The sequence below is a fragment of the Atta cephalotes genome (assembly GCF_000143395.1).
Source record: "Atta cephalotes unplaced genomic scaffold scaffold00076, whole genome shotgun sequence".
NCBI classification, from domain to species: Eukaryota; Metazoa; Arthropoda; class Insecta; order Hymenoptera; family Formicidae; genus Atta; species Atta cephalotes.
In genome coordinates this window covers 548243-566630 of record NW_012130140.1, presented here as the reverse complement: position 1 = coordinate 566630, position 18388 = coordinate 548243, and the positions used below count along the sequence as shown (strand labels likewise).

Sequence of the window (18388 nt, the reverse complement as noted above, 5' to 3'; positions counted from 1 at the left end):
TATATATATATATATATATATATATATATATATATATAAAATAGATGTTTCAGCTAATATTTTAGTATCATCTTCAGTATCATATTACAAACGATGAAATAAATTAGTATAAATTAGTCGTGAGGAGAGATCCACCCCTATAATCCCATGCCAGTTAAACAACTGGCTGGTGCCAGTCGATTGATTGATCTTTAAAAGCAAAGTTAGAATTTAAAAACGGATAAGATTAAACATAGAAAAGCAATTGACTCATCTCATTGGATCAAATTATAATATATTGACCGCATAAAAATTTGATGAATGATCGTTATTATATAAAACAAATATTATTAAAAATTACAAACTGTATTAAAACTGTGTTAACTATACAGAGAAGTATGAGGCACATGTGCTTGTTGTCATGTCAGAATTTGAACTAAAGAAAAATACAGCGTGAACATTAGTGTTCTCTATAATGTCACAAATCATAATATTGTTAAAAATATAAATTAGATATTGTTTAAGAAAGGCATATATGTCTTGTCTAAAAATTCTGTGCCAGAATGAATGAAGATTTAAACCATTCTTCGTTTAATGTATATCATTTCGGACATCAGTTTTTTTTTATAGTTGCATTCAGAATCCAAAATTGCCACATTATCCCATATAAATCATATTTATCCTATATTATACTATATTATTAATTTGATTATTAGTTTGTCATAGCTGTGAACACATAGCTTATTTTCTTTTTAGTTATACATCATTCATTTTCAAATATATGCTATTATTTATTAATTAATAAAACAAAACCTTAAGACTACTTATTATGACTCGCCTATTGTATTTAACGTTGTTTTACATACATAGACGACTGAGCTATAGAATCTGGGGAATTTTTTCATTTGTAATAATTACAGGAAAGAATTTTTGCATTTAGTCATATTGTCCGTAACATATATGTACAATTGTTGCAAAAATATTACGGCATTTTTATTACGTCACAACGGCTCCCCACGCTCTGCATTTATTCCACTTCGCGCTCCACGTGCGGCAATAAAAAAAAAGTACACGAAGAGTAAACACGAACAAAACGTGCGATATGTATATTACTATTTATGTCATCGTTAACATGAGTTATCACGCGCGTGGTTCCATATGCAGGCCAGACGTGGATCGATAACGCCACCGTACGGTTCTCTTCACGAGGTCAATTGCGAAAAAAAGAAAGAAAAAAGAAAAGTTGATCCTGATGATGAAGAGCTGTATTATCGGGCTCATAAGTCAAAGGCTCATAACTGTGAAATCATTCTTTTTTTTTCATTAAAGGTATCACGCTTTCGCCCCCGCTGTTGCTGTTACTGCTGTTGTTCACGAGTTGTCTCTTCATTGGCGGCGGAAGCTCGCATTAAGAAAAAGCAGTCACAGCGACCACGCGGACGAGTCCTGGCTCAATTTACAACGAACCGCAACTTTAAGATCGAGAGCCATCCAGAGTCGCCAATAGCTCAACTCACCGAAGAAAGTGACGACCTCGTTGACAAATTTGTCGGGAGGGAGTGTGTTACTCAAGTCTATTATCCGACCGGGACATGAAGTCTTAAATTTGTCTACGCATCCTTTCTCATTCTATCTCATTCGTTCGCGTCACGCCGACTATTTCGAGGAGAAAGCATCAGCGGTGAAATACTTTTACGTCTAAATAGCGTGCAAGAGAAATGACCGTACGGACGATGTCATTCATCAGGAACTCGTCGCCCGTACCGTAAACAGGAGAAGTGGGATTAATTGGCTGCGTGGCTAAATTGCCAGTAGTAGCCCATATGGGTAAGTTACAGTCGACAACTAATTCTTCCAAGAAGAATTTTTACTTTCGGAGAAGTCCGAAATAAATAAATTTTTGTGGGGTGGCTCGCTGCGCAAAGACATTACGATTCATTAACATTATTTCGATTTAAACAAATGCGTTTCAAGTGCATAATCTCTGTTTATCGTTACAATTTAATTTAATCATAATTTGAAAGTTGAATGCAGCTCGCAGCTGCGAAGCAACTTTGATTCTCAATATTTCTTTCAATACTGAAGAAATTAGGAATTAAGCGCATACTTTCTTAAGCCAGATTTAAGCCGAATGAACGTGCGCGAACGAATGTGCGCCAACGATCAACGCGAAATTATTTACATTTATCGAAGCAAGTGCATCTCAATCGAGTTTATTTACGCTCGCGTACTATATTTAAATCTGGCTTTAGAGGAAGTTTTTTTTCATTTACTATATGATAATTTAAACCTGATTTTACTCACTTCAATAATTTTTCTCCTCTTGCGGGAAACGAATTTTTTAAGTCATTGTAACTGTCTGTTCGTATAGCACTCGAAAGTCATACATACCATAGGAAAAATTCGCCTTCATAAATACGAACGGACGTTTACTATACATCCTCTATACGACTGTGATGTTCCCGTTCTTTTTTAATTCATTAGAAACAAAAATAAGTCTGATTATTCGCGATGACGAACATTCGTAATCGATAATTAGGTTCTGAAGATATTATTAATCGCCGATCGCATCATGAAAACTTAGAAAGCGTATAGTTAAATATATTTATCATCAAAAATCCTGTTTCAATGAGCGAGTGTTAAACTAACAGGAAAATTAGGTACGTAATAATACGAAATTTTGGATCGATTTCGAATCCAGTGAGAATACATAATCGCGACACGTTTAATAGAATATATGAGAGCGATTAACGATTGCAATTCTTAAAAATGCGCGTTCGATTGAGCGATTTCGGCGATGAATGTTTTAATAATGAGCAATACGTGATCGACTGAATTTACGGGCTGATGAGGATTAAAGAGGGATATTTTGGAAACATTTTTTGAGCTTGTGGACTGCATCAATATTACACAATTTAATATCACGGATGTATTGGTAATCACTAATTTCTTTTAATCTATATCTCATCATAATGCAAAAAATCGGTCGCGTTCAGTAAAAATCGTATTAGTTAATTAATTTTCTTATTAAATAGAACTGTATGAGCAAATATGGAATATAGTAAAATATATATTTTGATCTAATTTTCTGTCGGAAATCATTATTAATATTTAGCATTAATTAAATTTTACGGTATAATTTTATATTATACGGAATGTATTTTATTTTACTATCTGTCTCGCTAAAGCAGAGCCTTTAATTTTCTGATAAACATTTTAGGAAACAATTCAGAGAAGAATTTTCGAGAGAAAAATTAACAAAATTAATAAAATTAATTATTTTTACGTAAACGATCATCTAAGATGTTTTACACCCCAATTAAAATTATAATTAATAACATCGTATATTATTGATTATTTTCCAGTTTGATAGATTTGAGAATATTATAAATTATGGATTTAATCATAATTTTCAAAAAAACAAATAGAAATGAAATGAATGTAAAAAAGAATAAACATGTTAAATAATTCATTACGATAGTTTTTTGAAAAAAATAAGATTTTAATTAATATAATACTTTTTTGTTGCTGATTTTCGATGAAATATTTAAATTTCATAAAGAATTGTTATTAAAAACAAAAGAAAATATGTTAAATAATAAAATCTGTTAAATAATCTATATAAAACAATATTTTTTGTGATAATTCACATTTTTTCGTTACTAAGATATAAAAGTGCTTTAGATATTTATATTTCCGGGTTAATATTATTTTTAGATTAACAATTAAATAATGAATTAAATCTATTACAAAAAAAATATTTTTTGAAATAACTACATATAATTATTACAACATATAATTATTAATTCTATTACATTCTAATGATCAGAAATATGTGTATATTAAATTTTAATGGTTTAAGCTACATATATATATATTTGATGATATATATTAATTAATTTTTTATAAAATAAACATTAATTTTTTCTAATTTATTAGTCAGTATAAAAAAAACAATGATAAACAGTAGAAAGTTTCTATTTATATATTGTAAATCATTTTTTTAAGTGTCTTAGATAAGAAATATTGATCCTTCGAAGATTGAATTCTTTTTATAATCTTAGATTATCATATAAAATTATATCTTTGAAAATTAAAAACGTTTTTTTTTTTCTATACGATACATTGTGAAATTATTATTAATAATTAAAAGTAAAAGAGAAAGAAAGGGAGAGAGATACATTTCACTTTCATACTTATAACTTGATACAGTTCTTTTTATGCAAAGTCATATGAATATCACTGTAATGTATATAGATATACCACTAAAAGTGTCAAAGAGTTAACGAAACTGATGTCAATTTGTTTTAAAATTAGTTTCGTACATTTTTGCATGTATCGAATGTCCGTTTTGAAAATTGTTGATATTGATGCTGCTTTTCGTTATATAGAGATATATAATTAAATACAATACTTGTGGACTTAGAGAACTTCAGTCTATTATAGAATTATTTATATGACGATCAACACATATACAACTTGTGGAATAGAAGAAGAGAATTCGGCTCATTGTAGATTCGGCTGAATGCGTCAATATAGCATTAAGTTCCTCCACTTTCTCAAAAAAATGATTTCGAAAGAAAGTTAGTAAATTTATAGGCCCGATGTATTTCCTCGAGCTTACTACAGCGATTATGACAACCAAATAGTGTCGTGTATTCTAACAGGTCGTACATCGAGCGTGGGTCAGAATATTTGATTGTGTTTACATAAAATCATGTTGAAAAGCATGAACTCGATGTGTCGAATGAGCATGTCTCGTACGTATGGAGAAAATCAGCATGGAAGATAATACAAGTGAGGAATGAGAATGGATTTCTATGAACTCGATATCAAATTGTGTATCTATGGATACATAACTAGGTAGCAATACTGTCATTGTGTACGTTAGACTATCGTACGTCGAGTACTTTTTAAATAGAATTATAATATTTTTTATAATTTAAATAGGTTTATAATATATGTTGGTAAAAAATTCTTCCTAAAAGTTTTTATTTAATTTTTGTAAGAAAAATATGCTCACACAGTATGACGTGTTTGCGTGTTCGTGTGCGAGAAACAAGAGAAACTGCGTGCATGATGTATGACCGGGGATTATTTTCATTTTTTATTTCATTTGCTCCCACGTTAACGAAGAATAAGAAAAAGAAAAGAGGAGAGTAACACTATTAGCAAATTGATATTTAATTGGCACTATTAAATGCTTACATGTAACTATCACCATGTAAATACTGTTACATTCGACCCGTGTCAACCACTGTCACTATACCATACTGTCTCAAGCCACTAATGATTCATGAATCGAGAGAGCCAATATGAGAAGCGGTAGGTCGCAGCTTTGACAGCCGGAGAAAGTATAAAGTATAAATCTCTCTGTTATCATCCGCATCCCATTGCGCCAAAACAATGGCATTTGTTTTATAATCGATACTTATGTGATCAACTGATTGATTAGAAATTAATTTATTATAGCATATATGTATAAATTAATTACATGGTTAATTTTATGATATATATATATATATATATATATATATATATATATATATATATTAAAACGTTAATTTGATGAAACTGATGCTTGCAATCAATTGTTTAATTGAGAGTTAATTTATTATACATGTGTATAATAAATTCAGTAACGAATTTACGACAATTTTTTTGTAAAGATATGTCACTGTCCATGAGTTTGGAAATGTGGTAAATTCAAATGATAGAGAAAATGATCAACGAAAGAAATATCTGTTGTTATTTCAACGTTAATGTATCACAAAGATAAGAGAGAAACTTCACACGCAGTGCAGCCTTCTGAAAAGTACTTAAAGTTGAAAATTCTTTGTTAAAGTGTCGTTATATATATATATATATATTATATCGTTATATATATATATTATATACATATACGTTCACACACGAACCTATGGACAGTATCGTGTATCTCTTTTATTGCTAATTTTTATATTTATGTCTAAAGAGAAATTAATGAGTAAATTGTGTCAGAAATCCGATAACATGTACTGCTTGGAAAGCTCCGTGATCAGGCAAGAAGGGGCAACCTAGCAGCGCGCGTTCCTGAATCCTAGAAATGTAACTTTTATCCTTTCGTACCGCCTATTACTGGGACCTACGAGTCGAATTATCCGAGTTGCGCCTGGGGCGCTCCAAACTTTGTCCTGCGGTTAAAACTATCTGAAAGCATCGCAGTCGTGCTTCGGAACAAAGGCCCGACCGTTGATCGAAGCACCGACTTCGATATCCGCTGAAAGCAGCGGATGTATTTTCTTATTCTGTTTTGAGGCTCTTGCCCGATCGTCTCACGCATAAGTTACGAGAATGTAATGCAATCATCGTTACTGTCCTAAATAAACCTTCACGTATGAATCCATACGTCAATTCTATGTTCGTTTCTTTCTATTTTAATACCATCTCTCCTTCACGCATTCCCATCTTTCGATACATTATAGTTATAAATTCATCAAAAATTATTGTAAATCGACGCGAATTTGAAATTCATTAAAAAATTTTTTTAGTATGTCATTGCATCTTAACGCGGAACATCGAACGGTCGGTCGAGATCGAACGACGCAGTTTGATGTCATCTTGTTCATGTTCGGGGAAAACTTGGATATCGATTCACAATCAATAAAGTTCTCCTATCTGCCCGAGTTTCTCTAACCGAGAAACAACCTATAATGTTGAAGAGGCGGTTAAACTTGGGCGTAACTCTACAAGATTGTTAAACGCGCAAAGGAGGCCGCTTTGTCGCTTAAGAAGCTACGAAACGAGAAACCCTCTTACGATGCATTAACATCTCAGCATAATTATTTGAGATAATTATCTCCGGTATTTAGAACCCAGACAGATACTATCACGAACTCTGTTTGTCTCAGCAAAATCCGCCGGCAACTGCAAACGTACGTTCGAATATATGTGTTGATTCGTGAAAAGATAAAAAGATCTTATTTTAAAAAGGGAAGAAAAATTAAATATTTATCGAATTCTCATATACTATATAACGAGAAACATCCCTCATTTATCGTTATATTATTATATTATTATATTATTATTATTATTTATCGTTAATTTATTGTTAACAGGTAATTATTTAGATAATAAATTTTTAATAATCATATGTCTTTTAATGTCGCGGTTTACAACTGTAGTTATCAATTACATAAAATGAACTATATTTGTGGTCATAATTAATTATTTACGTTGACAAATTATAATAATTGGTATAATATTAAATTAGTTATAATGAATTATAAATAGAATGGAATTTAATTTACACTAGTAGTTTTAATTAAAATTGAGTAAATAGCCAATTATAGTTTATATACATTGTATTATATATTATCAATATATTATTATATATTATCAATTTTGTATTGATTTGCATCGACCACATCCAATATGCCGAAAGAATGTCGTGCTATACAAATTCCTCTTATCACGATTGGGTTATCAGCAAATAATATTGCGCACTGAAGAGTGGAATATAAAATACAAGATTGTGTGTGCCATATATTTCAAGATTATGTTCACGTAGATTTTTTTATGTATTGTTTACATTTAATTTACACGAATATTTTCAAACAGTGTACATACAATGTAAAATATATAAACTATCATCAATTAAATAACACAATATAGAAAGTAACAATTAAATTTTATAATCGTTAATATATATCTAATATTATAATACTGATAAGTAAAATATATATGAGTATTACAGTTTAATGCAATGTCAATGATTAAAGAACATGTAAACTTTGATAATTCATAGGTTGTTTACATAGATAACATGTAAAACATAATTTATATTATATATAGGGTAAAATATTAATAGTTGAATCAGCTTTTTACCCCCATGGGAGATAAATTATCGATTGCAACTGGAAAGAGCATAAGAACATAGACAACACAAGTCCAAAGTTGGGACATAAGATATCTTGAGAACATCTTTTGAATGTCTTTAAGATGTCTTATGTCCGGATTTTGAACTTTGTATTCGGCTCTTACGCTCTTAATTAATAAGATACATTTAGTGGTAATAAAAATCTTTCTATTACTAGTAAATGGATCTTAGTAATTTTTAATTATAGGTAATAATTTTCTGCGCAACAATTTCCGCGCTTGACTCTCATTTTTTAAATTCAATTATTTTATTACATGTTTTTATTATATTACGTTAGGTACGAAGAAGTTAGGTATGAAGAAGACACTATTAGCGTTATTGTGTCATTCTATCTTTGTTTTATATCTAATATATAAACGCGTTTCCCTAAATACACCTCATATTATACTGATTGTGATATAAATTTGCTTATCTATACTTTCAGACGATTTTAAGAAGCTAGAAAAATTTAAATATCATATATAATTGTCTGATCATAATTGCAGACATTGGACGATTAAGGTATCTCGAAAATACGAACTCCTATATTCATCAAAAAGTGAACGTCTTTGGAAACAAGCGACAAAAAAGGGTATAATTTTTTTGCGATCATTTAAGTATCGTTTTATTTCTACTTTTTTTTTATGTTTGTTCTTCATGGAAACTAATAATTATTATAATATGACTATACACAAGAAAAGATTTATTTATTGAAACGGAATTATTAAAATCCTTATTCAATCGTTACGAAAATGCGCTATCTTTTAGTTGCTTGCAATCATTTGAAAACTAATGCAGTATACGATTAACAATTCTGAAATAGTTGTTAAATGTTCGATGCACAAATGATATTGATTTTGTAACGATATAACAATATAAGGATTTTATTCTTTACTTCAATGTAATAATATTAGATATATTAACGATTATAAAATTTAATTACTACTTTCTATATTGTGTTATTTAATTGATAGTTTACACATTTTACATTGTATGTACACTGTTTGCATAAAAAAATCCTTGTAGCGTTATTATAATAATTCATTTATCATTATTATGATAAATGTTTCTATTTATGTGCACAATATTTAAAAAATAAAGACAGCGCATTTTCGTAACGATTGAATAAAGATTTTAATAATTCCGTTTCAATAAATAAATCTTTTTTTGTATAGTCATATTATAATAATTGACATACATATTTTTTTATTGTACCAATTTTAAAATATTTAATCTTAGACAAATATTTATGTAGGAAAATATGTATGCCTCTCTTAATTTAATAAACTTTTCAAAAACATTTTTTTATTTTTTGTTTTTATATACAAATATATAAACACTAATTTTTTTTCGAAGAAATCCTAGAAAAAATTTTTGTATCTTTAAAAAAAATTTGTTAGAAGTATTTCAAAAGTTTTAATAAAACAAATTTAATTGTTTCAATAACCCTTCCAGCATTATACATGTATAAAATCATTTATTTTTATTGAACTGTAACTCTAAATATAAAAAATATATATAAGTATTTTTCTTATTATTGTTATCTATAACAATAATGAATTTAATTTTAATTTTTTAGATATAAAATTTACAATAAATTTCAATTTGTAATATAATCAGTTATTTGTAATATGTATTTTAGATAAAGATTAGTTTAATGATAATAAAATTCTGATTTTTATTTTAATTCTATAAATAATAATTTTCTAGCAAAATTGCTGTTAATTTTTCTATTTCGTATTCTCTCGCTATTCAAGTATATGTGAAAGTGTAACTTTTAGCACAATAGCATAAATTAACAATTAACAAAGAACGTGTCCAAGATAAATATTTGTCCTTTATAATTCATTCATTTTAAGGTAACAGATCCGTGAAATTTTTATTCATTTCATTATATCATTATAATGATAATTTATATATCATTATAATAATAGCCGGATATATACTCTACTAATATTGAAAGTCTATAGTTCGCTTTACATATATTATAGATTTTCAGTATTAATAGTATATTCCAATAGTATATTCACGGTCGATATATAATATGTCGCTATATTTGACATATTATATATTTCACAGATCCGTACTCAATAATAAAGCTCTTATCAGTTGTCATTCACCGAACGATTCGCAATAATGGAGTTATCATCTAGGTAGCTATAATGATTCTATAATACATAAACATACAAAAATCAAATTAAATTAGCACTCCAAATAATTTAAAATATAATTTTTATACTCAAAAAATTTTTAATTGTATTTCAACCAAATTTTTTTAATAATTATACTTTTTTCAAAAGAGAAGTCTTCATAAAAATAAAATTCAGAGATTAATTTTATAAAATTTTAGATTGATTTTTTTTTCTTATTATTATATCTAATTTTTAAATCATCAAAATTCGAATAAATGGGAAGGACGACTAATTGTATACAAATAAAGAATAATAATACTTACGACAAGGTTATTCCACCTAATATCTCTCCTAAGTCTCCTCCCTTTCTCGAATTGTCTTCTCATTCAATTCTTCTTCATAAGTTAAAAATGTTTGTCAGGTTGTATTCGCGTCATGATGTGCAGAAGAATTGTAATACATGCAACACTAATCTCTCTGTAACACATGCAAATATAATTCTAAATAAAAATAATGTATAAATAGATTATTTTTAAAATAAATAATATATATAATATTAATATATATTACAATAAATATATTAAAAAAACAATTTTTATTCAAGTATCATTTTATTCAAATTTCGTCTAATTAAAAGAATATTGTTTTAATTTAAACTGCTTTCTTAGATGTAGATTTATATAAAATTTGATAAAGCAATTATTTAATTTTTACATAATTTAACTATTATAAATTTTAAATATTTTGAAATATTTTATGTATATTATTTATATATTATCTGTATATCTATATATTATCTATATATCTGTTAATTATTATCTATATATCAATTATATATATCATAAAAGTATACTATATATTTTTAAAGTTTTAAATTGTAATTTAAAATCTTTTATTTCTAATACAATATATATTAGAAATTGGTAACGATAATGCGCAGTGTATTATATTATATTACTACAATGTAAAATAATGTATTATTCTGTAAATAAACAATCATTTCCACGAGAGTAACGAAGAATAAAATATATTACAAAATACCTCGCCGTCTGTCGTCATTTCTAGCTACCTTTCTAACTTTCTTTTCCTCTTTTTTTTTATCATTTTTTAATATAACACTCACAATTTCGCTAGAGCAAATAAAAATTCTTGATTACATTTGAGGGCGGTTATAATTAATTATTAGAATAAAACTATCACTCAGCTGCGTGTTCCGTTTTTGAAGTCGCGAATACAAGTATCTATTAATTATGCGGTTCTTAAATACAATGTTTTAATTACCATTTGATCGAGTCTCGTTGCCATTTATCTCGGAATCAGTCCGAATTCATGATCTGCAAATAAAGTATAAATGTAATAGATAAAAAAGGAATTTTTCGCATAATTAACAAACCAAGATCAGACATATTGGTTTGGCTACTCTTGATTTTCAACTGAATATATATATTTGCGATCGAATTATTAGCATACAAGTGCTACGAATTTATATTACGCAATATTTATTGGAAATAAATGGAAAATTATACAAATTTTGTTTATCAATTGAACGCGTCGCGATACCTGCACTCGTCTCAGGGCCGATCCGTTCTGTGCCCGCCGTAAGTAAAATGAAAAGTGAACGCTTAATATAGTGAAACGGCTTCGTCTCTTCTGAGATCAATTTCACGCATTAAAAATAATGCAGCGTTACGCGATTGATTTTCGGTCAAACGAATATTGCGAAATACGCATTCGAACAAATATTAGTGTACGTGAATCTATATTACACTATGATTAACTATTGCAATAAATGATAAATGCAAAGTTGTAAGTTTACTTACAATTAAACGACTCATAATACCACTCGTGGCACTCATCCTACAGCTAATGCGTTCCCACCGCGTTGTTGCTATGTTCTGTGAATGAAAAATGAACATTATTAATATGGCGAAATGGCTTTATCTCTCGTTCGGTTAACTTCGTGCGTCAAAAGTGCCGCAGTGATGTGCATCCAGCATTTCTAATAAATACGAATTTTATATAAATATATAATAATTAAATATATATATATATTATTATTTAATTATTATATATATATATATATATAATAATTAAAAATAATAAAAATATTAATTAAATATAATAATAATTAATTATATAATAATAATTAACAATAATTAAAAATATTGAAATAAACAACAAATACCTCGTCTATCTCGGAGTTGATCTATCCTGAATCACCGTGTTCTGAAAAATGAAACGCAAATACAAATCAAGATGGCGAAGCAACTCGTCTCCCGCGCGATCAACTAATTTACGCCAAGAATGGCAAGAATGATACAATAGCGCCTCGGCAATGCGCGTCCTGTTCTTGGAGAATATCAAATCTATAAGTACGCGTTTTGAAATATTATAATAAGCGACAAATACAAATTTGACGTTACCCTTTGATTGAATCGCGCTGCCACTCTCGGAGCTGATCCGTTCCATGTTCGCCGCCCGCGTCACTTTTGCCGCGTGAACTGCGTGAAGTTGATCGCGCGTTGGAGACGAAGCTATTTTGTCTTCAGTGTAATCAGTGCACGGACGAATTTACGCGCCAAAACGACGCGACGCATTGGCGTGACCGCTACTATACGTTTCGACCAAACAAATAATTCCAAAATACCCATTTGATTGAATTATCATTGCATTAGTTAAGTTGCACTACCCACACAGCACAGAAAAATTGCGAAAACATTGCAGAATGATTTCACTGAAACGTTGCAATATTGCATGGTGGTTGCGAAACGTTGCTGAATCATTGTTGCAAAATTCCAACAATGTTAATGTCCACTTTTTTTATTATATTGCAACAAAACGTTCGAGCAATATTGCAATGTAATGTATTTGGATAAATTTTTTACAAAGACTCTAAAATGAAAATTATTTCTATACATCTCACTAACTTTAATTTTTCTATAAATCGCATTTCTACTGATATGTGCTTTTCAAAAGCAATTTTTTTATGATAAAACCATAAAATATTCCAATAAATATAGTAATTCTGAAGGATAAATTTATTCTTAAGGATAAAGCATGTATGTGTGTACCCAGAAGAAACTACAAATATTATTCATATTAATATAATAATACAGTCGCTTGGTAACTTAATCATGAATTAAGTTAACCGCAGTGATTCTTTTTAATTCGAAACTACTCCGAGTCAATTGAAATCGATTAAAAAATGTATGAAATTTATCAATAAAGTTCAAGCACTAGTTTATTCTTGCGTTCACATCAGACATAAATACATCATCGATCACATAATTAATATATTTCAATAAATCGTTTTTAGCAGCTTAATTGTTTATCACCTTATCTGATAGTGATGCATTGATTGTACCCAAAATCGATATTATATAATCTTTTGTTTTCATATTTAAAATAAATATAAAACTTAGCTAATGAAATGGCTGTCAAATAATAGATCAATAAATTTTTTATTTAAATATAAAATGGATTATATTAATTATTATATCATAAAAACGACTGTTAAACTAAAACATAAACATTGTAAAAACACATAAATATTGAAAAATTTATATTATTATTATTGTAACAATTAAAGAATTACAGTTTTGCAATGTTTGTAGAATATTGCAAGCATATTACTGACATTTTGGCATATTTATAATTTACATTTCTGTAATATCTCTGCAATGTTACATTGCAATCTGCAATATTGCATCATTGCAATATTGCTTCAATCTTCTGTGCTATATTTGTACACTTCTGTGGATATTTATACACGCATATTTAATTGTTAGAAAATCAATGTTTATATATAGCGTCGCATTTTGAGGCATAATATTAATAGATTGTAAATGATTTAAAATTTAAATATTTTAATCATTCTCAAGATATATAAATCACAATCTTAGCAAAACATATAAAGAAATTATGATATATACACACGAAAATGATTTTTAAGTCTCACTTTATACTTTATATATAAATCAAAATTATTTAACTTATTGAATTTACACTTATATTAAAATTCAGCGCGCATAACATACAGATATTAATAATATAATATAATATTGAATTTTTATAACACGTATTATGAATTTTAAAATTGTTCAAGAACTTCAAAAGTTTTCAAAGCGATTAGTTCTTAAAATTCTCACGTATTTATCAATGTATGAAAATATATAATAAGAATTATTAATTACCTTCTAGTTAAATTCCAATGATTTGAGCTATTTCTCATCGAATTTCGCTTTATATAATATATCGGTAAAGATTAGATGATTTTTCTGAAAAAAATTATGCGATATGAAGTATGATCAGGGTTACAGCTACATTTCTTCACGAAACCGGCAAGTTCAATATGTAAAGTAGAACGTCGAAAATTCGCTACTAATATAAACTCCCGTAAGAATGTCGATCTATATAGTGATATGTATCTTGTCGTTGCCTGGGATATTTCTGGCGGGTAACATATCTACAGATCCAAGACTAGATTTTGTTCTGTATGTACCATCTGACAATAAAAAAAAATCTTGGTGACAGTGTATTATAAATTATAGAACGTAGTAATTTCTTATAAAATCTTTCAGTATTCTCTGCATATGTAATATCCAGGATATGTTAATGTTTTTTTTTAGCTGAAAATTAAAGTTAATGGCTTTATAAAATTAATAAAGTTAAGTTAAAGGAATTAAGTTAAAGGAATTAAAAGTTGAAGGAATAAAAAATTAACTTAACGTAAGTTAAGTCAATATTGAATTAACTTAAGTTAAAAAAAAAGTTAATTTTGAAAAAAATTATTTTTTAGATCATAATGTCCTAATTTTTCTTAAAATGAGATTAAATAATAGTATAAGTTACTAAGTAAATTAAATTTTTAATTATTTTTATTCATATGTGATATAAATATATAACACATAACGATATAACTATATAGTATATATAGTATATACTATATAGTATATAACTATATAGTATATAAGTTATATAATTTAAAAAAAAGCACATAGAGAAAATACAAGATCATTTTTTAATAAATTTTAAGCCATAAGAAAGTGACCAATTACAATCGAATGCGAGAAGAATATTTGACTATAATTGGTCAATTTCTTACGACTTAAAGCTTAAAAGCTTAAAACCTATTGCAGATCTGGACTAAGGCTTATGACATAAGACATAACCGCATAAACCAATCAGAGGGCTGTATTAGCATTTTAAGAAATTACTTAAGATGGTCTTAAAATATGAATAGATTATTACGAACATACATCCTTAGTCTTATTATTTTTCTAAAATATTTAAAAAAATTTTTAACTTAAAAAGAAAGTTAAAAAGTTAACGTTTAAAAGCAACTTAATTAAGTTAAAATTTAATGCATTTAAAATTAACTAAATTAAGTTAAAAGTTATTAACTTTCTAACTTTTTTTTTAACTTTTAACGTTTTAACTAGTTATTATCCAACCCTGATAATATCAAATTTATAATAAATTGCAAAAATTAAAGAGACTAGATGTATTATCCATCGGAAATATCGTCTGTGATTACGTAGTTCAATGTGCACGTTCTTTGCATATAAAGGCGCTACGTTCTGACAACCTAACCTTGAAAATTCTGCAGTGAGTAAAGTAAAATGAAGATTATGTCGTTGAATGCTTTGACGTTTTGATAAACACGATTGAATCATGGGTTTATTTGGAAAATCACAGGAAAAAAATCCTAAGGAAATGGTGAGCTTCTTTAAAATATTTCTTTTTGTTCTCATATATTAATTGGTATTTATTGATCATATTATATAGGTTCAAGAATGGACTCACAAATTGAGAAAAGAAGGTTATCAACTTGATAGACAGGTTAGAGGTAAGATATGTAAAGAATTTTTTCAAAAAGTATTTAAAAATATTATCACAATTAATCAGTAACAACCTTAATCTTTATATCGGAAACCAAAATTGAACAAACATTACCATTAGATTATACATAAGATAGGAAAATGTTAAAATCTTTATTCTCAATAAAATCTAGGAAAAATATAATTTTAGAAAAATTTTTAGTATTTTCATAAAATGTTTAGAATTTTTTAAATTAATCTAATCTTTCCTTTTACATATTTTTTCATTTTACATTAACAAAAAAATACTCATTCTGATATTATTAATATAATCAATCTTTTTTGTATAGCGATTCAGAGAGAAGAAGAAAAAGTTAAACGTTCCTTAAAAGAAGCAGCAAAAAAAGGAGATAAAGATGTATGTAAAATCCTTGCAAAAGAGATTATAAGGGCTCGCAAAGCTTGCAATAAGATTTATACTTCTAAGGCACACTTAAATTCTGTATCATTACAAATGAAAAATCAGTTAGCAACAATCAGAGTTGCTGGTTCGGTCTCTAAATCCACAGAAGTGATGCAAGCAATGCAATCTTTAATAAGAGTACCAGAAGTAGCTGCAACTATGAGAGAAATGTCAAAAGAGATGATGAAGGCAGGTATTATTGAAGAAATGTTAGATGAGACAATGGATTCTATTGAAGATTCTGAAGATATGGAAGATGAAGCTGATGAAGAAGTTGATAAGGTAAATCATTGATTAATAACATAGTAATAGAATAAAATGAAATGATTTTCATTTTATTGCATATTTTATGAATTAGAGCTACTTGACAAATTTGTAATTAATCATTTTTAGAATTTTTTATTAAAATTTATATATATATATATATATATATATATATGTATATATATAATCACATTTTATATAAATATAAAAGCTATATTAAAATGTAACTCTTTTATATTCTTTTTTAGATTTTATGGGAAGTCACAGCTGGTCAGCTTGGTACAGCTCCTGCAGTTGTCACAGAAAATCCTGGAATTGCTTCTACTTCTGCAGAAGAAGAAACAGAAGATGATGACAAAGAACTTGAAGAGATGAAAACCCGATTGCAAAGTCTTCGCAGTTAGATAAATAATTAAATAATTCAAAAATATTTGTATCATACAAATGTCAGGGAAATAAGTATCTTAATAACATTTATTAAATAAATAATACAATTTATATAAATAGTAGCATTGCCTATTTATCATAATGTTATTTCGCTATTTAATGTAAATATTATATTATTATATTGTAGATATTGTTTCACTTTAGTAGAACAAGCATTGTAAGCACTGTATATCTATTTTCACATTCGTTATTAAATAATTTTTTTATTCTTACAATTATGAATTATTATGAAAAATTGTTGTGTAGATTAAGGTTAAAAGAATAAAATTATATAGTAAAATTAAAAAATTTTTTAATCAAAATTAAAAAAAAAATTACAAAAGTAATTGAATTAAGCTTTTAAAAAATCTTTAACTTTTATCATTTTTTAATATTTTGTCATTTGTTTATAAGTAAATATAAATAATATAAATATAATAAATTTATTTATAAATATAATAGAAAAACTTTGGTGTTTAATTTGGTGTTGAATTTGGTGTTTAATATATTATCTTTTTTTGTTAGTCCGTAATGTAATTTGTTTAACTATTTGTTTATAAATTTTCAAATTATTTATGAGTTGAAGTGAGAAAAAGGCATACAGTTGCAGCAAAACAAATAAATTATATATAATACAGTATTTTTAACAACTTTATAGTGAAATGAATATTTTATGTTAAATAATATTGTTAACAAATAAATAAATTATAATATATATTTGAATTATTCTTAAATTATTATATATCGATGTTTTTGTTATATCCATAAAAACAGGTACTGATTGAATTTATATATAAACTTTATTTAAGAATATTTCAGAGAAAATAATTCAGGCTTCTTTTTTAATTATTTTTTTATTAAAGAACAATTCTGTGCAATTAGTAGTGTTTCTGCACAAACATAGTTTAATTAATAAAAATTAAATAGGAATTAATTTGTCAAACCTTTTTCACTTAACATAAATTTTATTTGTAATGACATTGTTACAATTATTAATATTTTTAACGCCTTATATATAAATACATAGCAAAAATTTTCTTCGACTACGAACATATATGTATCGGGAGTGACCATTTCTCTTCTTTTATAAATGACAATTTTTATAACAATGTGTTGTAGAGAAGAAAAAAATTTTGAAAATATATTAATGATTAATATACAGTGCTGTATCTGGCATTTATATAATTTTTTTTAAGATCTGTGTTTATTTTATTTGGCAGAGAAACTGTGTTTAGATACTCAAAAGCTATCTTTAATTATAGCTATCTTTTTCAATTAATCGTTAATTATTTTCAACAAATTGAGAAATGATCATCATTTAGGCTAGAATCAGACTATGCATTGAAAATTTAGATTAAAAATTGAAATTTTATCAATGAAGACAAAGAAATTTTAGTTTCTTTTGTTC

General features: G+C 27.1%; 1 protein-coding gene across 1 annotated transcript; it reads left to right on the top strand.

Moving 5' to 3' along the window:
* Positions 1–15681: 15681 nt before the first annotated feature.
* LOC105624353 (charged multivesicular body protein 3) lies at positions 15682–16958 on the top strand. Its single transcript, XM_012205715.1, has 4 exons — positions 15682–15726; positions 15796–15856; positions 16178–16572; positions 16803–16958. Exons 1-4 carry the CDS (start codon positions 15682–15684, stop codon positions 16956–16958), a joined length of 657 nt encoding a protein of 218 aa, XP_012061105.1.
* The last annotated feature ends 1430 nt before the right edge of the window (positions 16959–18388 follow it).

Excerpts from the sequence above, each read along its gene's own strand:
- LOC105624353 (XM_012205715.1), top strand. The coding sequence starts at position 15,682 with ATGGGTTTATTTGGAAAATCACAGGAAAAAAATCCTAAGGAAATG. Across the intron at positions 15,727-15,795 it reads AAAAAAATCCTAAGGAAATG|GTTCAAGAATGGACTCACAA; the intron begins GTGAGCTTCTTT and ends CATATTATATAG. Across the intron at positions 16,573-16,802 it reads CTGATGAAGAAGTTGATAAG|ATTTTATGGGAAGTCACAGC; the intron begins GTAAATCATTGA and ends ATTCTTTTTTAG.